Source organism: Nymphalis io, chromosome 16 (assembly GCF_905147045.1).
Source record: "Nymphalis io chromosome 16, ilAglIoxx1.1, whole genome shotgun sequence".
Classification (NCBI taxonomy): domain Eukaryota; kingdom Metazoa; phylum Arthropoda; class Insecta; order Lepidoptera; family Nymphalidae; genus Nymphalis; species Nymphalis io.
In genome coordinates, this window is record NC_065903.1 from 12061300 (window position 1) to 12084847 (window position 23548).

The window sequence follows — 23548 nt, forward strand, 5'->3', positions numbered from 1 at the left end:
TATACCTATTAAGTGTTTGAAATTGTATCTGTCATTTTATCGTATTCTTGTTTTAAGTGCCATATTTCAAATACTGTGGTGTATCGATTAAATAAATAAATAAATAAAATACCCATGTGTGGTTGCTCCGTGACAGTCTGTCCAATAAGTAGGTCATGATTTAGATAATTATCAGGTACCACAACTGCCTCTACTGTAATTTTTGCATTGTCAACTGAAGCCGAAACCGAAACAGCCTGTGAATGTCCCACTGCTGGGCTAAAGGCCTCCTCTCCTCATTTTGAGGAGAAGGTTTTTGGAGCTTATTCCACCACGCTGCTCCAATGCGGGTTGGTGGAATACATATGTGGCAGAATTTCAGTGAAATTAGGCACATGCAGGTTTCCTCACGATGTTTTCCTTCACCGAAAAGCACGAGATGAATTATAAACAGAAATTAAGCACATGAAAATTCAGAGGTGCTTGCCCGGGTTTGAACCCACGATCATCGGTTAAGATTCAGGCATTGTCAATACTTAACGAAATTTTAATTTTACCTAAGGCATTCACGTATGTATTACCAAAACCCTTGAGAAATGGTAGATTATTTACTTGCCACTTTTCGCGTGGTACTATTCCTTTCATGACGGATTCTTTTATCAAAGTACACTGACTACCAAAATCTACGTACCCCGTTAACTGTACATCATTAACTGTTATGCTCTTGATAAATTTGTCGTCTTCTCGCATGTCAGTACTGGCCTCTAGTCATAATGTTCTAACTTCGGCTTTATTTACCCAAACGCACCTATTACATTCAGGATCATCATGACCAATGCGTTTACACTTTTGACATTTAATAATAGGCTTTTGACATCCCGATACTACATGACCTGTTTCATGACAGTTAAAACATTTTAATGGCCTTCCTAAATCATTCTTAATTGGTTTATGTGGATTTCCAGTTACAGAACGTACCGGTTTTTTATTGAACTTTTCTAATCGCTCATGCTTAACACCCCTCAAATAACCCAATAGTTTATCAGTATTCTCGAAGCCTACTGCCTCTGCCCCGTATCGCACCGACCTATCGCCTATTCCATAAAAAATGTAATCTACTGCGTTCTTTCCCACTATCCCACATCGATTCAAGGCTATTAAACTTTTCATAGCAGTACTCTTCTAAATCATCCCCAAATATTGCTCTTTTTGCTAACATTTCTGTAAATAAATGGCCATAATTTTCGTATGACGGGAAGGCAGATTTCAATTTTGCGACCCATTCGTCCCATGTAATCAAAACTGATGGCTGCCCTTCGTACCATTTTTTTGCAGTAGCAATTAGCTTTGGTAGAGCGTAATGAGCAGTCTGTTTGCTATCCCAACCATAAATCTCAGAGGATTATTTTGCTTTTTGCAACCATGTGTTAGAAATACTTATTTATGTACTTCATTTAATATATTTAATAAAAAAAATATAATCGGTTTCAGAACGTCATCGGTATTGTTTGATAAAAAAAGTTAAAATAATAGTTTTTCCCGCGCATATATAAAAAACGAAGAACTGAACGATTGTCATCGAATTAACAATATATGATATTTTGTTATAATTAAATTTAAAATATCTCATAAGTTATTATATTAAAGATATTAAAATTAACACCTAATAAAATTTATTACTTCTACAAGTGTATTTATTACATGTATCAATTGTTTGTTTTTTTTTTTAGGATCAAATTCTGGAACTACATTGTTATTCGTAAAACCATCTTTATTTTGTGGTTGTAAAGACTCTTATAGATTGTAAGGACTCTTTGATACATTTAAGTAATTCACTATTAACATCACGTATTGAACTACATGATGTATTAACTCTTTCTCTACAAGGCTTTAATCTGCGACGCTTTTGCCTACTACTACTACTATGATCTATTAGTTTATCTATCGGTTCACGTAACTGCGTGTCCAAGGGTGGCGCACTGTAGTGGAGATGTTACAACTGACCTGCTTCGACTTCTTGCCTGGGGCTCCCTTGGAGGTGATCTTCTTGATCTGCGACGCTCGGTGTCACGACGATCAGCGTGGAGCTCTGCTGGTGAACGATGATGTTGCCTCGAGCCTCGAGCACGCGTCCGAGATCGGCTGTGTTTCGCAATACCTCCCAGCACAATGCTGTGATGCCTCCCAGTTGATCTCCGTCTACTATTGGACCGATCACGAGGCATTTTCACTCGATTGTACTGTATCCACTGATTCTGAAATAATTATAACAAGTATCTATTTTGTAAAATTAAGTTAATTATACGAAACACAATTTTTAGTTACAACTGAGTAAAGTACATAAATTTATAACTTAGCAAAATCGCATAATTAGGTTTTCAATTTCGTCATATATGCATATTTTAATTATAATTTAGTATTTTATTAATTATAATTTTATTGACAGAGCAAAATGTATTATATTATATTTATTTGTAAAACAATCATAAATTCTAGTATCCTTCTAACCTATTATAGACAAACTAATTTCATTACCAGTTAAATGACAATATAATAATGAATTATAACAAGAAGATACTGTTTATTTAGTATTCCACAATTTCACAATTAAAGTAGTCTAATTATGATATATCTTACAACAAGTATTCAAATTTATCAATTACTATTATCAATAATCTCACCTCATCACAGAGTAAACAAAAAAAAAAGAATTTTTTATACCATTGTTTTGAACAAACATAACTCTAACTAAAAGTACAAATAATAGATAAATAATTAAATTTAATGGTTACATACCTTGATGCAGGCGTATGATCACACCAGAGTAGTTGACCAGTATACCCCGATATAATCCCACTTCTGAATTGTTAATTATTTTAATTTCGCAGGTGTTAATATTCAAACACTCTTCGCCGTCTTAACAATTTTATTATTTTAATACAACTCAATATTATCCACACTGGTGGTAGGGCTTTGTGCAAGCTCGTCTGGGTAGGTACCACCCACTCATCAGATATTCTACCGCAAAACAGCAATACTTGATATTGTTGTGTTCCGGTTTGAAGGGTGAGTGAGCCAGTGTAATTACAGGCACAAGGGACATAAAATCTTAGTTCCCAAGGTTGGTGGCGCATTGGATATGTAAGCGATGGTTGACATTTCTTACAATGCTAATGTCTAAGAGCGTTGGTGACCACTTACCATCAGGTGGCCCATATGCTCGTCCGCCTTCCTATTCTATAAAAAAAAAAAAAAAAAAAAAAAAAAAAAAAAAAAAAAAAAAAAAAAAAAAAAAAAAAAAAAAAAAAAAAAAAAAAAAAAAAAAAAAAAAAAAAAAAAACAGTGGTAATAACCAACTTGTTTCACAACTCAAAAATTTCCGTTCCTCTTTTTAAAAAGCAAACAATGCGAGCTTCTTTCCAGTACTCAACTGACTAATCATAATATAATATTTTTCGGAACCGGTAGTCAAAACAGAGCTACTAAATAATGAAAGTACGAAATATTTAAATATACAATATAAAAAATAAACAAGCAAAAATCACGTTCTGTAGTAAATATGGCAATATTATAAATTATAATTTATTAATTCTTTTCATAATGCAGACTTATTTTATCAAGCTAACACTAATATTGTGGATTAAATATTATCTAAGCTTTTTAACTATTTTATTCCTCAAATTTAAACAAAACTCAACTTCAAATACGTAGGTATTTTGTTTTTATAATCCAAACATTTTCGATATTTGGACGCTCGTAAATATCGATTGAATATCGACTTACTCAATACATCATTTATTTAAGCTTCGTTTCGTATGAGGTTATTGTGAAGAAATGAAACGCGTATTATTTTTACCATTTAATATACAATTCAGTTATATAATAAAACCTATGCTATTCTTTGTAAATTTAGTACAATGCACATATTTTATACTTTGTATTATTATAAGTCATCAACACAGTCTACCTATTTCAAGTAAAGTTGACATCATAAGATATTATATTATGATATTAGCATGACTTTGGTGTTACCATAGCTCCTTAATATTTGGAAGTTTTAATTGTGTCAGTCGTCATTGTATCCAGTCAACAAAAAAAAAACAAAATCAAATGAGCGGCAATCAATATTTCAAGCAAACCACAAACAATAATAATAAAGAAAAAAAAGAATATAGTAATAAAGAAAAAAAGAACAATTACTACAGTTTAAATTATTTACAAATACATCAAACGCATACATTATATTATACCCATAATTAAAGTTTGTTGTGTTCCTCACGATTTATTTATTTTCTTCGATTTAGCTAAATAACAGAAAATATCAAAACCAACATTTTTAATATTAATCATGATACAAAATAATATACGTATGTTTAAAATAAAAGGTAACGAATTTGAAAATCAAATGATTTTCTATAGAAAACGAAAAGCATTAAATATTCAACAATTCATGTCATTTTATGTGAACAGAATGAACAAGCAACTAGATCTCTTTTTAAAATTATGTTTATTTTTTTAATAAATAAATTTAACGCAATGAGATTTTGATTGTTGAATTATTACTACAGTAACTCTATATATAAGAAACGTAACAATTAGAACTGACATCGGACATAGAAAGTTCTTCATTCTTTATATTTTTAAGGATATTAAACAAAAATCAGTCAGACACCTTACATATTTTTCATAGTATATTTATATGACATATTACTAAATTACCAAAATATCATTCTTAAATTAATGTTAACAGAAACATGCCTCTTCATATAATAACCTCATATGCAAGTATGTGCAGTTCGCTCGAGACTAACCAGTGCAAGACATTAAGACATGATAGTGAAATGGATCAAACAAAACAAAATATTCAACATGATATATGAAAATATAAAATAAAATCAAAGCTGGTTGTAATAATACAAAAAAAAAAAAATAAACCCAACATAATAACTGAAATATAGTAAAAGACAAACAAGTCATTGCAGTCGTAGAACAAAGATGATGGTGGTACCACTGTGTTTACAATGTTAATCCTTTTTCACATTAATATTTTTTTAACGACAGGTAATGCCATAAACGTCATTCTGGGTAAAAATTCATGTCCAGTAAAGAAAAAAAGATTTAGACCTTGCACAATGCATTTTTGATAAAAGTAGCAGGGTTTGCCAGAATTTAAATCCGTGATCATATGAGCAGACAATATGTTCTTCATTGGGTTCTACTGCTTAAACCAGTGTTATACTAATACAATTTTTTTAAATATATCCAAGTTATTTTAAGTTCAATTTAAATAATCATTCATCAGCACATCAGTCAAAACACAGCTTTAAGGCAACACCGTTATTGTTTTACGATTACAGTGATTTTTAAATTAACTTTCTCTAATTGTGACGAGTAACAATCAATGGCGATCGCGAGTGTAATTCCAACTCGAACATTAAACACTCTAAAAAGACAGATTGCTATTGCTATCCTATATCTAACATATTTCACTCATTTGGCAGATTCAACGTTTGTATTCCTACCTATTGCTAGAAATGATGTTGTCCATTCAAACACTTTTTAATTTGCTTTTAAATAACTTCCTTCATTAAACAAGCGTTTATAAAATTAGCTTATACTAATCGCTAGAGTGCCAGTGTCTTTAAATATCGTTCTTATTTATAAAAAAAATAGTATATCGTCTTATTACACGAACATCAGAAAGTATCGTTGTTTTATAGTATTTATTATAAAAAATAAAGTTATCGTGCCACAGATGTGCACGAGACGGGCGAATGTCAACCACATACGACAGTAGTAACTAAATGAAACTGATCACGCTATCACATCTCGTACACTCTTTCGTCTCGTCGACCTTTTAGGTGTCTCCTTTTTTATTTCTTCCACATTCGATTCTGCCTCTTGGAGTGTCTTCTTTCTAGAACTTCGCTTTTTCCCTTCTACATTTTCAGTGGTCGGTGTCTGGATGCTCTTTCGCATGCTTCTCGTCTTCACGGGGCTCCGGTCCTCCGTCGCGTCCTGGCGGATCAATTTGGACTTCCTCCTCGACGACTTGTTCTCCTTACCTTCTACATCTTTCTCCACATCCATCGACGACAGACCGCTATCCACGTTCTGATCTGTATCTATTTTCTCCACTCCGGTTATATCCGCTTCATTCTCAGATGAGGATTGTTTGTCAACAGCTTCCGAATCCGATTTATCGAATAATACTACTTTGATCGATTTCTTACCAGTTTTTTTCGTCGATTTAAGAATACTCCGGGCCGGAGTAGCGTTTAAGTTTATCGGTGTTAACGGCACAAGGTCCTGCTGTAAATATAAGTTTATTGTTAACTCATAGTCATAAATGTAAAGAATAAGTAAATGAATGATTTTTAATCACTAGTAAATTTAATCATAAAAAAATAAATATATTTTAACATAATTTCTATTGATTCTATAAAAAAAAATTATGATAATAAATCGGCTCTAATGAAAACAATTTGTAATTTTTAACCAGTAGTTGAAAACCATGACGTCACAATATTATCAATAATAATAATATTTTAAGCCTGCTATTATATATAAATCAATAAACGATTTGTCACTGAATTAATTCCAAAATCAAAATCAAGGTTTCTTCTTTAATCAATTGAAGAAGACTTGTTTGATTAAATTGAAGAGCGTTCTCACAAGTTCTAATAATAATGTCCTCCAGAAGGGATTAGCCAACTGCGCAAGACATATTATAGTGCACAAGTGTGTGCGCAAACACAGGAGCACTCTCTATAACTAGCTATCTCTATAACCGGTCGTGTCGACAATCCGACACGATCGGTTAAAAAAGAAAACCCCAATAACTTTTTACTGGCCCGACCTGGGAATTGAAACCAGTACCTCCGAGTCTGCAGCCTAACTACACTAGACCTACGAGGCAGTCAAGCTCTAATAATAACCATAATTTCAATCATTAATAAAGTTATCTAATATATGCATTGTGTCAATCGAACTATGATGTTAAAAATAGCGTTAGAAGCGTCTTCGTACTCACCACATACGACGCTTCTCTTTGTTCGACATTCTTGCCGATCAGTGAAGCACGAAGCATGGCATACGAAGCTGAATTCTGTTAGTGCATAATATTGTGAGTTTAATATGAAACTATGAAGCCAGCGCCGGCAACGGTGGTGACTGGAGGCGGAGATGCCAGGAAAGCGAATATGTCAAATACTATTCCAAGAGTATATAAGCATTCTTTGATTTTTATAAATATGGTAATTAGTATTCATATAACATTAGATGCAAGGCAATTTAAGTGAAGTGAAAGCTTCGACCAAAGGGGAATGAGAGACACCCTCGCTCTACTCCGATCAAAAGCCAAGGCCAGCTTTGTGATAAAGATTTGAAATTAAACAAAAATAAACTTTGTATAAAATATGTAAGCAAAAATATAATTAACAAAAAAAATTTACAAAAAAAAACGACTTAATAATGCTGGTCTCCTTACCTTAGAAGCAGATTTGTTAGCCTCGTTAGACAGGACCGCCTTCAAGAGACTCGGCCTGCTTATAGGAGTGGATGCTTGCTTGGGAGACTTTACAGGCGACTGGACTTTGAAAAATCCAGCTTCAAATGTTTTGCTCTCCTCGGCTGTGTTTTCAATAACGGGTACGTCTTCAACTTGGTGATCTTTCTTGGCTTTTCGGGCGGCTGTTTAAATAATTACGAATAAGTATATTGGATATATATGCCACCTGCCCTAATTGAGCTCTGTGGAATTATTCATGATGATGGCAAGTGACCTGATAGACTGACACTGGCTCCCTGGGAACGAGGACGGGCCGTAGTGTGGGACGCTATATGTGTTGACACACTAATTCTAAATTATATCGGGGAAATAATGTTAAAATCCGAAGCCACCGCGAAAAAACTAACAACAAATGTCACATATAATAGTTTATTATATATTCCTAATAATTTCTTTGTTATGTTTGCAGTTGAAACTCTTGGACCTTGAATTAATAGTGCTAAAACTTTTATTAAATATAAAACTTCCTCGTTTTGATTCTATTGGTGGCAAACGGGGATATTCATTTTCGACCAGAGGATCGGAATAGCGATTCAAAGGGAAAATGCTGTTAGCATCCACGACAACCTTCCATGCCGTCAAGATTTTATTTGTATATACAATTTTAGGTTTTAATGTAAACAGTACTTATACTAAGTCACATACCGGCGATAATGTCCTTCAACCGGCTGGTGGCGGCGGGTCGGCTGCGGCTGACGGCCGGTTTAGACACTGCCTTCTTCTTGATCTCGACAGGTTGTTCGTCGACCCACCCACGAGCACGCATCTCCTCTAGCTTCTTGAATCTCATATCAACATTCTCGACCTGCAATTATATTTTAATTCAAAACAAATTCACTAGAAAATTTTAAAACATACTGGATTGCCAGTCTGTTTCATCAGCAAACTAAGCAAGGAAAAAATCATCTACAATAGTTCTATCTATGTTGTGGCAAAATTAACTTACAAATTAGAAATAGACGTAAATTACAAATAGATTTGTATAGGAACTCGCCTGCATGAAGACCATGTCCCAGAAGCCGTGCAGGTCGGTGGGCGTGACGAGCGCCTGCAGCGGGTCGGGGCGCTCGCAGCGCGCCAGCAGCGACGCGAACTGCTGCAGCTTCTGCGACATCAGCAGCCGCGCCTGCCCCACCGCGCCCAGCACCGCCTCCTGGGGGGGGCAGCCGGGACATCGAGTTATATCGTTCCACACTTAGATAGATTATAAATTTAAATAATCATATGAGTACATGCATAATGTTGCAGTTTCTTTATATACATAAAATGTACTGCAACCCAAAATCAGTAACAAAATTTCTTTTTAAGTAAAGTCAATTTCTTATTTTTATATATAAAGAAAATTCATAAAATTATGATATTAAAACGGGATCCAACAATAGTAGCTTGTAAGTTAACCAGTAGTGAATGTGAATTATATTTCTTTCAAATAAAAAGTATCAGAAGCAAATAAGGTAATAATTCGTTTGTAAGAGTTTTATTGAAATATATTAATGTACCTGAACAGCTTCAGGTAACACAATCTGCTCGGATATCTTATCCCATGTATCGCACATCTCGGTCATGCGCTTGATTTCAGAGTCAAGCTGCTTCCTAAAGTGCTCCACACTGTCAATCTCACATTGATCTTCATCCAGCAACCCTTGAAAACACAAGTTATCTATTTAAAAACAAATATACACTTTAAAACTAGAATGCATTGTTATGTCCTACATATATATTACGGTAAGAGCCTGTAAATGTCCTACTGCTGGGCTAAGACCTCCTCTCCCTTTTTGAGGAGAAGATTTGGAGCTTATTCCATACCACTCTGTTCCAATGTGGGTTGGTGGAATACACAAGTGGCAGAATTTCAGTGAAATTAGACACATGCAGGTTTCCTCACTAAGTTTTTCTTCACCGAAAAGCATGAGTTGAATTATAATTACAAATTATATTCACAATTATTGTCTCGGCTATATATATTAAATGATTTTGATTAGAAATGGAAAATAGTATGAGTTATGTAACAAAAAAAATATCTACTTTTATACCTTCAACAATTTTTTTCTTCATCTCCTTCCTTGCGTTATCTTTACCACGAGACAAGGTGACACACGGACTTATCTTTTTAGCCTCTTCAACTATTTGCTCTGGTGTCATCAGTAAATCAGTTGACTTGGGAGAACGTAATTTCTCCTCTGAACTAGATTCGCTTTTAGGAATTTTGTTCTTAGGAGTAAACATCTTATTATTCTGAATCGATTTTCTAGGAGTCTTAGTTTTAATGACTGGTGACTTTTCGCCTGAATTAGATTCCATACTTGAACTTGACTTCGATGATAAAGATTTAATTGGGCTTAATGCTTTTTTACCCTTATTGTTTGATTTTTCAACTAACTGAGATCGACTTCTTAAGTTTCTTAATTCATGTTTTGGAATCAATTTTGATTTAGCATTCTTAAGAGCTTTTGGTGGTAAGGGTTGATCAATAACAGATTGTTTTACATCATTTTGTGTGTGCATTGCCAAAGTCGGTATCTTAATCATATTTTTAAATACTGGTGGATTAAAGGTAGCATTTTTAGGTGCAAAAGACTGGGTCATATATTTAGTTTGTTTGGTTTCAATTTTAGTACATTTTTGTTTAGAGATATTATTCGCTGTGTTTTGTTTAGATGACTGTGATCGTGTGACTCTTCCAGATATACTGGGCACAGGTTTAGGTGGTGGTGGAGGAGCAACAAATTTTAATGGATTATGTGGTACACCAGCTATGAATGGCTTCTTTTTCTGTAATGATGCCTCTTTTTTCTTTTTCTCCTTTTCTTCCTTCCATTTTTCCAATTGCATCCGCCTGTGCTCTATTTTAGACAGAACTTTTTTCACAGGCACTGGACTCTCTGTTTTTGGTAGATTTCTGATTTTATCAAATACTGTTAGACGAGTACTTTTTCTATTTCTAATGCTGTTTTCTAGTCGTTTTTTCACCTGTAAATCAGGAGTGCACTATCAAAAGAGATATAATCGCTTTTTCTCTTTGAATGTAGATAAAAGAAGCATTTTACATAGATGTAACCTACCGCATGCATGATTATCAAGCTATTTCTGAGTACTAAGTGATTAATAGTAAACTGGACACTGTACCCCGCCGGCTACGCTTACAAGCTGCGTAGGCTTATATTTGTGTTTCTTCTCATGGTTCTGCAACAAGGCACCGAAATCGAAGCTCTTCTCTGAAAATAAATATATTGTAAGTAGATAAACCAAATATAAAATTTTAGCTACACTATTCTTTAAAAACTTTCATATAAAGATATTGAAATTTTAGTTTAAATACTTTAATCAAAATTATTATTTTATTAATAATTGCTTTTACAGTAAACACTTTATTCAATTCAAATAATAAAATATGTTTATAACTATTCTTACCCATTAGATGAAACCTGAAAAAGAAATTTAAACACAAAATCTATCAACAAAAACTTAGATTTCAAATAAATAACTGTCACAAAATTACTTGCCACAGACAATATGAGACTTTTGAAAAATATGTAATACCCCAAATGTGTAAATGCGGTATAATATGCATCAATTATCTTGAATTAATCCATAAAGTAATTATATTATTTACAATAAATAACACTTAAAACAATAATGTATTTAGTAAAGTAATAAAAGTTTAGACAAAATATTTAAAAACATGATTTTGAAGCTTTCATACGTTTCTTAAAATAGCAAACTTGCTTTCAGATTTTTTTTAAATACTTATTAAAAATCAAAGAGTATTTTATATTATAAAATATCAGTAAATGGAACACAAAAACAACCCGCATTATGTTTATGGCAATACTATTCTTAGCTTCCGGCTGTCAGCTGATAGACTCGTCGTAATATTGCTTTCCAAAACCTATTTCGATTTTCCCAGAGAAAACGTCAGGCACCATTCAACATGGGCTTGAAATTCGCTATCAAAAGCTAGTTATAGCTGAAATATTGCTCTAATTGTAGTGTTATTGTTATTTTAGTTTCATTTTATATGTACATTGTGTAACTCATAAATTAGTCGAAAATGGATACGTTTATCTTAGGATACTTCGGTTATGGCGTTTGTTGATCACTAAATAATTTCGTTCGGTTAATAGTTTTCTTTCCATTTGATGTCTGCTTTTCGTTTCTAATCGTTTGTTTTGTTCGTGTTTACGTGTTCTTTCGAAATGGTTAAGGAAAAGCCTAATTCAATACGGATATACGACGATGAGGGGTTTAGGCGCCGCGCGGCTTGTATATGCGTACGTTCGGACGCCGAAACGGAGGTTAGCATGGTATTTTAATTTAACGGGCAGTGATTATGTGGTGGATTTTCGATACTATCGTGTTTTTTGTGCGTAGGTGTTGCTTGTGACGTCTTCGCGTCGGCCTGACAACTGGATTGTGCCGGGTGGAGGCGTGGAACCCGAAGAAGAACCGTCGGTGACAGCGATGCGTGAAGTGTTGGAGGAAGCTGGTGTAATCGGCAAGCTGGGACGATGTCTTGGAGTTTTTGAGGTGAATGTTTTTATGTTACGTTAACTGACCTAACCTCTTGACAGGAGTACAAAGAAATGTCAACATTAGTGTATCCATATGTTATCTATGTATAAATACTCGTGAAAACTGATCAGTATTCATTGTCTTACATTAGCTAACATGATAAAAGGCATATATCTACCTCATATTATCCTTTTTTTGTTTTGTGAGACTTAGTTTTTATAGTATTTCAAATAAACAAAAACAATATTACATTTAAAAAAATCTTTGTATGGATAATGTATATGACATTACACTCCACTTGAGTACAAAAGTTTTAATAAATCCAAAACAATAAGGAATCTAATATAACCTTTATTTATTTTTTATATTTTCAAGGCAAAAATTATCTCAAACTAGGACCTGTGTATATAGTGTATATATATAATGCTGAATCAACCTTTTGTAATTTGGGGCCTGACAACGACCCTGTGTTCTCCTCTATTGAGATGAGAGTGCACTTGCGTTGTTACATGTAAAAGGATCATAACATCTTAAATCTACAAATAAAGCAATTTATTAAAAAAAATAATATTTAATGAATGTTGTGACAACTTAAAAAAGTATGCACAACTTGCTGTATGTTCATATAAATAAATAATGGGTCATCAACCTTATCAGAAGAGTTAACATAGTTATTATTATTTCTTATATAATTACATCAGATAATAAAATATTTGACTTGTTTTGTGTATGAATGTTTAACAAGAGTTTTGTTAAATATTTATGTTACCATAGAAACATGTTGTTTTCTATTAATTGCACAATAGTGTGATGAAATATCTGTGTTAAAATATAATGTAAAAATTTATACTTGTTTTTTGTTATCATAGTAATGAAACATTGTAATCAAACTAATTGGTTTATAATGACTGAATGTGACTTTTTAATCAACTTTACTTCTTTAATTCTTTGTTCAGAGTTAATTACTTCACATCTTCAACTAAATGCTTTTGTAATTCACATTAAAGTAAAATTATTGGATCATTCATATCAATATTATCTAATAAAAGTTGGGCAATCTATTGAAAAAATAATTTTATAACATTACATAATTGACACCATTAGACAATGGTATTGAAATACAATATTAATATTGTCAATTTCAATTTTCTATTTCCAGAATCGAGAGCACAAACATAGGACAGAAGTGTATGTAATGACCGTAACACAAGAGCTAGCCGAATGGGAAGACTCTCGGCTAATGGGCCGTAAACGGCAGTGGTTCTCCATCGACGACGCGCTCGCGCAGCTCGCCTTACACAAGCCCATCCAACGTCACTACCTGCAGCAACTCAAGAGGTCCAAACAAAACAAGCCAGATGACCCAGGCAGTTAAGCTCCTACACCGTCTAGGTTAAGATCAGACTAAGCATTGCACTGCGTCAATAAGCTTAGATTTATGCAGTGCCGTCTTATGGTACAATACAATTGTCACTGGATACTACCATAACACTTAATGAAAAATGTATTAATTACCCAGCTCTTTAACACCATACTAAACCAATATCATACAGATGAGCTTAAGAATACTATTTTGTAATAAACATCATTATACATAGTTCGTAGTGAATAATATTTTCAATAGCTTTTGTTCTACTTGCCATTACAATATATTGACTATTTGTAATTCTATGTTGTGACATTTTTTGTGTTTTTGATATTGAAAATAACTTAAGTGATTGTTATCTGCATGTGCCCTTGAGTCTTATTTAGTTTACATAAAAAATATGACAAACTCAATGCGGTGACTGTTGTGCCTCTCTTGTTTATAAAGAGTAGAGAAAAATCTGTGACTGGTGTTCTGTGTTATTTTACAAGTTCATTTTTTTATGTTTTTTTCTATGAACAATAAATTTTAAGGAAAAGTAATGAAAATCGACTGTAAATATTTGTGCGATTTTTCTAGGGTTTAAAAGTAATTTACGCGCCTTATCACATTTGGATTTAACGTACATATGCATATAGCCATAAATCCACAACGGCACGGACACTAGATGGCATTGGACATAATTTTTCTGAAAGCAAATAAACTCATCAGGTAATTATTGTAAAAAATGCATATGTTTGCGCCGTTGTGGCTTGACACCTTCATTATGCACACAAAATAAAACAACTAATTTTTAAATCGAAAATGTAAATAAATTTATCTTATAACTACTTATATATAAACTTGTCAAATATACAACTAAGGCTAATATAACCACGGTAATACTCATGTCGCAAGTATCTATGAGATTTATCATTGCAACAAATAAGTTATCAAAATAGCTCAGAGTACCGGGTTTCAAAGGCAACATTATTTCTTCTAACATCAAAGCACTTTGTGTCTTAAAATTTTTTTTAAATGAAGGTTTTATTTCAATATTGTTAAATTGTGATAGAAATTTTCTTGAATTCTCGCCAGCAATGTGAGTGTATAACTAAAAAATAATTACTTATGCAAATATTTCTGCAAGTTTGAAATGTTTGACAACTTCCAATTTTTCAGCATTTTATAAGTAATATTTAATATAAAAGACGAATGGACAATAACTTTCACTATGTTATGATAGTTAAGATTGCCATTATGAGTATTATAGAAACAATTTATTGGACAAAATCTTTTGTGACATGAATATTACCATCAACTTTGAATACGAGTCGCAATTTTTAAATCGAAATTTGTATAATAATTCAATAAGAAATACGACGATTTTTTAAACTGCAATCCATCGAATTGATGAAATTGCTGTTATTTAAAATAAATACTAAAATAATTTAAGAAAAGCTAAATTTTATAGTGAGGGTCGAAGTTCTTTATTTAAATAAATTTTGAACATAAAGTGAGAACTTTTGTATACAATTGATTTCTGATGTGCTAGTTAGTATATTAAAATTATTTTCACGTAGTTCCTGTAATATCTTTAATCCTAATTTGAGGATGAATAATAGATTAAGACGGTACTGCAAATTGTCTACGGCTTCACTGTTGTCTGCCTGGCTTGGTAGACAACTATAATCTATCGCTAGACACGTAACTCTTGTAACATCTCCTTTTGTCTATTTTTACGTATATTTTTATACAGCGATGGAATAAATGTTAATTTTATTTTGTTAGCATTAAAACGAAAAGACATACAATCTCTTACTTTTATTTAAATTAATGTTTTTTTTAAGATTCCTGAATGAGTTTAAAAAATAAATTTTATATTGCTCTTCTGAAGCGTTTCGTTATTATCTCTGCCCTATTATAACCGTCTATACATTTAACGTTTCCAGCTAGCCCGTTGTCCTAGGTGAACGCCAAACGCCAAGTCCGTTGTATGTGTAATGTCTTAATTAATCTGTGACGACACGCGACGAAGTGAACTTTTTTCTACGCGACGCAGTAACCAGTGTATATATAAATGATGCAACTCCAAATTTATTTCGCTCTAAGGGTCCGTTCACACAGACCGGCTCGGAGAGGAGAGCAGATTTTTATCACGTTGGAAACAGTGTTTTGAGTGATTGTAGTAAAGTTTATTTTTGCATTTGCACCTTTTTTGTCATTAAAAATGCCTGAACGCGCTTCGTGTGAAGTAATAAAAGGAGCCGACCGGCTCCGCTTGCGTGCTCTTTCTCGCTCGCACCCGCTTTCAGATCTCTTCCAGCCGGTCGATGTGAAATAGTTGGCGGCTCCGCTCCGGCCAATTCCAAGCGTATACGACCCGGTCTGTGTGAAAAGAAAAAAGCAGGCCGATGCTCTCCGAGCCGGTCTGTGTGAACGGACCCTAAATATATACTGTTTGTAGTAATCTTTCTTTTTTTAGTCTCTTAATAAAACTATTGTGAGATTTGAGAAGTTGAATTTGAAACCAATCTGCAGATACTATAGGCCTTTTAAGGGTCCGTTCACACAGACCGGCTCGGAGAGCATCGGCCTGCTTTTTTCTTTTCACACAGACCGGGTCGTATACGCTTGGAATTGGCCGGAGCGGAGCCGCCAACTATTTCACATCGACCGGCTGGAAGAGATCTGAAAGCGGGTGCGAGCGAGAAAGAGCACGCAAGCGGAGCCGGTCGGCTCCTTTTATTACTTCACACGAAGCGCGTTCAGGCATTTTTAATGACAAAAAAGGTGCAAATGCAAAAATAAACTTTACTACAATCACTCAAAACACTGTTTCCAACGTGATAAAAATCTGCTCTCCTCTCCGAGCCGGTCTGTGTGAACGGACCCTTAACGCCTGCGCCAGAGAATACTATAAAATAAATAAATATTTTACTACTACGTAAAATATTTTTAAAGTTTCAAAACGGACATAGACTATGTAATTTTATTACGTTTTATTTTATATTAGTAAGTTTTTTATTTTTTTAGATACAACTTAATTTGTCAAACTTTTCGTTGTACTAACAATAATAAAAGTGAAATAATATGTAATTTTTGATAATTTAATTAAATCAAATTTAATCACACCACAAAGGTAAATATAAACTAAAAATTTAAAATATAGCAATTTACCGTTACTTTTTTAATTATTTTGTGTCACTCTGCTATTATGTGATACTGTTAGCGATAACTGTTTTTTTATTGTGACGAGCAATGACTAACGCCCATACCTATAAAGGCAGTTTTTTAAAACAGATAACACAATAAAATTAAGTAAATAATAAAAATACTTGATTACTTATTTAATCAATAAAAATAAAAACTTTTTTTATATTCTTGAGATACAAGCTAAAAATACCCATGCACTTAAAACATTATTAGGGTAGGCATATACTTCGACACCGAGACCAAACTCCACATTAGGGTCATCATTTACGTGTATTGATGTAGATTTTATGCTAGATATAATAAGCTTCGTGTTTATATACGGCATGTTTAGTGGGAAGCCGAATATCTAAAAAATGAACAATTAAGACTGTCAGTTTTAATAATATTTTACAAGAAATATTGCTGAAGTGAGTAAATAATCAGAAGACAGGTCAATTTTTTTTTTACTTAAGGTTCTATTTAACTTACCTTGTAAGTAGCCGTTAGTTGTTTCAGTCTGTTTCCAAGAGTAGGTCGAGATTCCAATGGATTAAAAGCCCAATACTCGTAATAAGGGAGCATTTCTTTTAACAAACTACTGCAATATCTGTAATTTTACTTGATCAGACTTTTTAATTAATTTATTTTTGTTATGATTTATAAGTTTGTAGTTAATATAAAAAATATATATTCGAATCGCTCATTTCTATATATTTTCACTAAAAAAACATACTTGTCTGCATTTAATGGATTTAAACTAGTGTTAACATTACCTGTTCCAAATAGTTTTAATGTGTGATCGCCATTTTTGTACTTTACGCTTAATCTTTGATTCTAAATTTAATCGTAGATTTTCCACATCCCCCGGTTTAGTGTACAAACTATCAGTTATTGGTCTTGTTATAAAAAGAGGGGTGTTAAATACCTAAAATTTAAAAAGAAAAAATAAATACACACAACTTACGACGTTCTAATAATATATGTTAATATACTTAATATAAATTAAAGCGTACTTACAGTTTGCCAGTCCGATGAAATGGAAAAATCAAACGACATGCTCTCACAATCTTGAGATGCTTGCGTATTAACCCAAATCTTAAACATAAAAGAACGTACTTATAACAAAATTAATAACACATTATATTTATTATAAATAAGATTACAAAAATATATTTACATTCTCACTATCGAAAACATAACTGACTGTTTTGAGGGGACATCCGATTTCTCTCAATTCAAATCTTTCACCTGATACTGCATCATAAATGTACCAAATATAACCGTCAGTTTTTTTAAATATTCCATCGGTTTTTATCTGATCGTTAACGGTGAGCACTTTATTCTTGAAGTATTTGATCAAAACGTAACTGCTTTGACCGCGAGGTAAACCAACACCAATGATGACCCAACATTTTATTCCCAAATTAATAAAATAGCTTGCCAATAGAATTGTGTGGTCTAATGGAGAACCATATAGAACTTTTAGCAATTCCTGAAAATTATTTGTTCGTTTATAATAATAAAGTCGAGATGGCCCAGTGGTAAGAACGCGTGAATCTTAACCGATGAACGTGGGTGCAAACCCGGGCAAGCACCTCTGAATTTACATGTGCTTAATTTCTGTTTAAAATTCATCTCGTGCTTTTCGGTGAAGGAAAACATCGTGAGGAAACCTGCATGTGTCTAATTTCATCGAAATTCTGCCACATGTGTATTCTACCAACCCGCACTGGAGCAGCGTGGTGGAATAAGCTCCAAACCTTCTCCTCAAAAAAGGGAGAGGAGGCCTTAGCCCAGCAGTGGGACATTTACAGGCTGTTACTGTTATAATAATAACTACTACAAAAATATTTTAAGATATATATTACATATACATATATTACATATACATATTCTACCGCCAAATAGCAACAAGTATTGTTGTGGTACGGCTCAAATGCTCAGTGAGCCAGTGTAATTACAGGCATAAGGGATATAACATCTTAGTTCCCAAGGTTCGTGGCGTATTGATGTAAGCGATGGTTAACATTTCTTACAATGCCAATGTCTCTGGACGTTGGTGACCACATACCAGATGGCCTTATGCTCGTCCGCCTACCTATTCTATAAAAAATGCATAAGGCATAATATACATCTTCGTTCCCAGGGTTAATGGCGCATTGGCGATGTAAGGAATAGCTCACGTCGCCAATGTCTATGGATGGTGGTAGACATTTACTATCAGGCGGTCCATTTGACCGTCCACTTTCCTATATAATAAAAAAACGCCTAGACTGAAATCTCGTGTATAGTTGCTGGCAGTTTTCTTTCACAAGTTTTCAAAAGAAAAATATAACTCCAGTATTAAATTGTCTTGTTAATATGTTATATTCCCCTCCTCTTACAACCCGGGTTCCTTCAAACGAGGCGTGAAAAGGCATCTTGCGGGCCGGCAAGGCGGGGACGGCTAGTACAGAACATTCTTCCCGACTGTACTGGCCGTCGTCGCGTTTGGACTCTACTACCACTTACCATCATCACTACTCATCACTTACCATTACCATATACAAAAAAAGGTACAAAGAAAACAATTAGCTATTTACCACTCCCATTAACGTCACGACATGAGATTCCGTCTCATTAACATCATACGTTGGTATCAGCGAGACATATCTTACAACTGCATCTATACTCTTTACTAGATCGTTTCCTTCACTCTTCGAAGCCTCGAAACCGCTGCTTTTTGAAGAAGAACTCTTCGAATGACCAGAACTTTTTGATAGTGCAGATTCAGACTTTTTGGGGTCTAACGGTGGTTCGTACTCAGGTATGGGTACAGATTGGAGGAACTGAGCAACACATTTATTCCTACCACCACTGTCTATGAATGTTAAAGAAATATTTCTTGTTGGATACTCATTAACATAATCGGTCACGAATCTATTTACTTGTTTTATAATAAAGTCATCTTGAGGATGAGTTGGTACTGGCTGGCAATACGTTTGACATCCTCCCAAATGAGAAAGAGTGGTCGTAATTTGAATAGCCAAAAGCGACGTGTCTTGTTTCATAAGCTGCATTACTTCTGGGACGAAAGGTTGTTCTTCCTTTGACGACGTACTATCGTAACCAAATGCCAAAGGAGGAGTGTTTATTTTGAACGTTCCACATATCTGAAAAATCAATAATTTCAATTGAAATTCCAATGCATTCAACCGAGTAATGAAAAGTATATATAACACTTACAGTGCCTAAATTTAGGACAGCATGCAGAGGAACGCTTATCGCTCCGAGCCATTTGTTAGTTTTTCTATAATGTACTGTACTTTGTGTGGATTGATCATCGGAATACATTTCAGTTACATTGTCTTTGCATTCGTCGTATATATTTATATTGATACACGATAGTGGTTCAAATCTAAAAGAAGTGTTTTACTATTAAATTCAAGCGTTATTATCAAGAATATTGTTTTTATTTTTATGTACATATACACAATCATACTTAGCCTTAAGTTTAACAGTGTAGTTCCAGGTTGGGTGACAACCAATTGCCGTCGACGTTTGAGCAGACATGCCACGATAACTTATTCTTACAAACGGCCTCAGAGCCCGTACCTTAAATCCTATAAATTCATATTATTTTTCAGCATGTATGCATAATTAAATAATAACTAATGTAAATCTACGTACCGGCTATATCATCATTATCGTTTAGTTCTTCTGACAATAAAGTTGGGCTTCGATCTGTTAAATTGAACGCTCTCAGAACGTGGATTCGTATTTCTTGTTCTTGGACTAAACATTCCCTTAAAAGTTTCTGTTTTGTGATGTTCGAAGTTGCAACCAATGACAAATCCGCTTGATTAAAAAAAATGCTTCTACAAATAAAATGTCATAGCTTTTAGCTTCTTAAACTAAACTACTTTGACGGGCCGGTTGTGAGTTCGATTCCCACCCAGGACAGACATTTGTGTGCATGAACATGTCTGTTTGTCCTTAGTCTGAGTGTAATTATCTATATAAGTATGTATTTAAAAAAGAGAAGTAGTATATGTAGTATATCAGTTGTCTGGTTTCCATAGTACAAGCTCTGCTTAGTTTGGAATCAGATGGCCGTGTGTGGATAATGTCCCAGGATATTATTATATTATAAAAATATTTTATGTCCTCAAAATAATACGTAACGTATTAACATTGCGTGTTGACACTACTTACCTAATGCTGAGATCTCCAAAATCTCTTACTACATCCTTAAATGTTTTCTTCATTAAAAACTGGCTTAAGTTATCCGTGAGGTTTTTATTTAACTTTTCCACAAATTTCATTCCTATATACCTTTGCAAATCAATTGCATCCATTTCAGTGTCCCTTTTAAAATGACGATAATCTTTCTCTTCGTTATTTTCTAAACGGGCCAATTGTTCGGTAGAAATCTGACTCGTGAATAAAGGAATAGTTTTATCTTCTATATTAACAAATCCACCATTACTTCTTAAGAGTAATAATTTAAATCTGCTAAATTCTGGACTGTTCTCATTGATAATAAATTTTTCGTGTTTCTTAACGGTTGCTTTACAAATGTCTGTTAATGCATTCATTATATTTTCGTCTTTCTCGACATTGTTTTCGTACAAATAATTTATTATTTCTGTTAACTCACGCATATTAGGTTTGTTTATGTTGTGCATAAATCGTTTAAGTTGACTTCCGATTCTCATCAAAGATTTAATAGATTCGCGTTGATTATCATTGAGTTTTTCATTCCAGCCTAATTTAATATTCACTTCACATATTGACCATAATTTTCCTTTAAAAATATTACTAGATTTTAATCTAGCTTTGTTTTTGAGACAAATTTCTTTCATATCATATCCACTACCGATTATTTTATCAGTTGGACATACAGTTTTGTAATAATTGAAATTGTGAATAATGAAATTTGATTCATTTGTATTTTTCTTTATATCAAATAGTTTTATCTTAAAAAAAGAGACATCTTCATCATTTTCGAATAGAATTATTTTTAAATACGAATTGTGTGGCAAAATCTCAATAGATAAAGACTCTATAAAATCTATATCAAATTGGCTGTTTTCATTTACGTATTGGTCAGATTCACATACGAAAACATCATCAACATAAACTTTAAAATAGTACGTGTTATCTAAAAGCGCACTTTTTCCTTTAACATCTGGTTGAGTCAAAATAGTTTTATCCTTCTTCAAGAGTATTTCAATCTTGTTTCTCGGCATGATGTTATTAACAATCTCTTCTACTTGGACTTTCAACTCGTCATAGTCAATGCTCAGTTTAGGTTTGAGTGCTTTACTTCTAACCTTAGTGTTCTCAGAAGAAATGTCTTGCTTAAATTCTCTGTACTTAAGATATTTTATAACAAAATCGTATTCAATCTGTATAATTAAATCAGAGTATTCAATTTCAAAAGCTTTGGACCACTTATTTTGAAATTCGCTGTCATCCATTTCAATACGTAATACTTCTAATTTACAATCAGTGTTCACACATTTCGATTTATCTCTTATCGTTTCAATATCAGACCACAACGACAATAACATGTGTGTAATTTCCTTTTGTTTTTTTAAGGCATTGTTATATTTTTCTTTAAATTCTAACATAAGTTTTGTATATTTTAATAAACTTTTATCAAACCTGATGTCATCTTTACCATTTGGACTTATTTCAATCAATCGTTCTTTTAAACTATTTCTCGTTCTTCTATTAACTTCGATGTTTTTTTCTAACTCCTTTAAGGACTTTTTAATTAATCCATACTCATTATACAAGCCTAATAGTTGTGTACAGAGAAAAGACTCCAATGAAAATTGGTGATGATGTTTAAATTTGATATTTCTTAATATAACATCTAAGAATTTAGGGTTTTGCTTAGTCTCAGTTTCTAAATATTCAGTTAAAACATCACTAAAAAGTGAAGGTTCCATATATTGGGCATGAATAGTTTTGTTATTCCTTATAGTTGCTTCAAGGACACGAGGAAATATTGGACTGATGCTAATAGATTTACGTCTTATTAATCTAAAAAATATTATAACGAAATGTATACAATTACTTATAGACAACAATTAACATTACATTATAACATATTCTTAACAATCTTAGACCGAATGTATCAGTTCGTTGTGCCGGAATATATTTAAATAAAAGAAAAGTGCGTCATCATTAAGAAAGAATAACACTTTTGGCGCGAAGTTTGGGTGCTTCGAATATACAATAACTTGAATTATTATATTTAGATGGTTTTGTTAGCACTTATCATTAACTCAAATACTTATTTATGAATTCTTTTTAACAAAGTCATTTTCACTTCTGGTTTGTAAGAATATATAATGTTAATTGTTATCTATGATATAACATTTGAAATAAAAATACAGCGTATATTATTTGAATATTACAAAATTTTGCATATATATAATATTACACTCATGTCGCGCGTATGCGCTTGTCTTTATAGTAAGGCTGTCAAATTATATATCAAGAAAATTACCCGTTTTCAATAGCGATGTTTCTAGATTCTTTAAGCTCTGATGTTTTACTCAAATACAAATCCTTAGCTAAATAAATTTTCTGTTTTCTTTTATAATCCAATTTTATAATATTACTCTTAATAACTAGTGGTTTTGCTGATAATTCAGTATTTAAAATATCCATTAGTTTCCTTGACTTTTCTTGCTTTTTTCTTTTTTTCTTTTTTGCCACTTTTTTTTTCTTTCCTGTATCATACTGTACGAAGAAATCATATTCTTTAATAGGTGGAACCAACGATTTAGATGACAATATAGTTTCTTCCATTAACTCCTGACTTATTTCGTAATATTCTTCGCTACCACTTTTAACTGAGTCATTATGAATGCAAATAGATTCGATATCTTCAGTCATTTTGTAATAATCGTTTTCTATTTAAAAAAAAAAAAAAACTAAAATATTTTTAA

At 32.9% G+C, this 23548-nt stretch overlaps 3 protein-coding genes across 5 annotated transcripts; 1 reads left to right on the forward strand and 2 right to left on the reverse strand.

The window, feature by feature from the left end:
* Positions 1 to 4593: 4593 nt before the first annotated feature.
* LOC126774290 (disks large-associated protein 5) lies at positions 4594 to 11059 on the reverse strand. Of its 3 annotated transcripts, none has more exons than XM_050495739.1 (9): positions 10961 to 11059; positions 10676 to 10764; positions 9583 to 10519; positions 9049 to 9191; positions 8544 to 8702; positions 8195 to 8354; positions 7469 to 7671; positions 7016 to 7087; positions 4594 to 6291 (listed from the first exon to the last, which is right to left on the reverse strand). In XM_050495739.1, exons 1-9 carry the CDS (start codon positions 10962 to 10964, stop codon positions 5794 to 5796), a joined length of 2265 nt encoding a protein of 754 aa, XP_050351696.1. In that variant the 5' UTR covers positions 10965 to 11059; the 3' UTR covers positions 4594 to 5793. The 3 variants fall into 3 exon arrangements, with proteins under 3 accessions (XP_050351696.1, XP_050351695.1, XP_050351698.1); XM_050495738.1 differs by having other exon boundaries at positions 7013 to 7087; XM_050495741.1 differs by having other exon boundaries at positions 7013 to 7087; positions 9583 to 10537; positions 10612 to 10764; positions 10961 to 11021.
* Positions 11060 to 11403: 344 nt separating this feature from the next.
* Positions 11404 to 15302, forward strand: LOC126774353 (diphosphoinositol polyphosphate phosphohydrolase 2). The gene is made up of 3 exons (XM_050495840.1): positions 11404 to 11844; positions 11921 to 12076; positions 13221 to 15302. The coding sequence occupies exons 1-3, from the start codon at positions 11746 to 11748 to the stop codon at positions 13434 to 13436; spliced, it is 471 nt and encodes a 156-aa protein (XP_050351797.1). The 5' UTR covers positions 11404 to 11745; the 3' UTR covers positions 13437 to 15302.
* Positions 15303 to 16782: 1480 nt separating this feature from the next.
* LOC126774536 (coiled-coil and C2 domain-containing protein 2A) lies at positions 16783 to 23495 on the reverse strand. Its single transcript, XM_050496100.1, has 12 exons — positions 23104 to 23495; positions 21545 to 22634; positions 20796 to 21370; positions 20271 to 20458; positions 20083 to 20203; positions 19827 to 19998; positions 19184 to 19753; positions 17779 to 18093; positions 17619 to 17696; positions 17375 to 17526; positions 17091 to 17208; positions 16783 to 16968 (listed from the first exon to the last, which is right to left on the reverse strand). The coding sequence occupies exons 1-12, from the start codon at positions 23493 to 23495 to the stop codon at positions 16783 to 16785; spliced, it is 3957 nt and encodes a 1318-aa protein (XP_050352057.1).
* Between the last annotated feature and the right edge of the window lie 53 nt (positions 23496 to 23548).

What these genes read in the sequence shown, in the direction of transcription:
- LOC126774353 (XM_050495840.1), top strand. Translation starts at nt 11,746, where the DNA reads ATGGTTAAGGAAAAGCCTAATTCAATACGGATATACGACGATGAGGGG. An exon ending in GTTCGGACGCCGAAACGGAG is followed by an intron (nt 11,845 to 11,920) that starts GTTAGCATGGTA and finishes TTTTGTGCGTAG; the next exon opens with GTGTTGCTTGTGACGTCTTC. An exon ending in GATGTCTTGGAGTTTTTGAG is followed by an intron (nt 12,077 to 13,220) that starts GTGAATGTTTTT and finishes TTCTATTTCCAG; the next exon opens with AATCGAGAGCACAAACATAG.
- LOC126774290 (XM_050495738.1), bottom strand. An exon ending in TGTTACCTGAAGCTGTTCAG is followed by an intron (nt 8,703 to 9,048) that starts GTACATTAATAT and finishes TGCCCCCCCCAG; the next exon opens with GAGGCGGTGCTGGGCGCGGT. An exon ending in GTTGAAGGACATTATCGCCG is followed by an intron (nt 7,672 to 8,194) that starts GTATGTGACTTA and finishes TTATTTAAACAG; the next exon opens with CCGCCCGAAAAGCCAAGAAA.
- LOC126774536 (XM_050496100.1), bottom strand. Translation starts at nt 23,495, where the DNA reads ATGACTGAAGATATCGAATCTATTTGCATTCATAATGACTCAGTTAAA. An exon ending in TCGTGACGTTAATGGGAGTG is followed by an intron (nt 18,094 to 19,183) that starts GTAAATAGCTAA and finishes AATAATTTTCAG; the next exon opens with GAATTGCTAAAAGTTCTATA. An exon ending in ATGTTTTCGATAGTGAGAAT is followed by an intron (nt 17,697 to 17,778) that starts GTAAATATATTT and finishes TTTATGTTTAAG; the next exon opens with ATTTGGGTTAATACGCAAGC.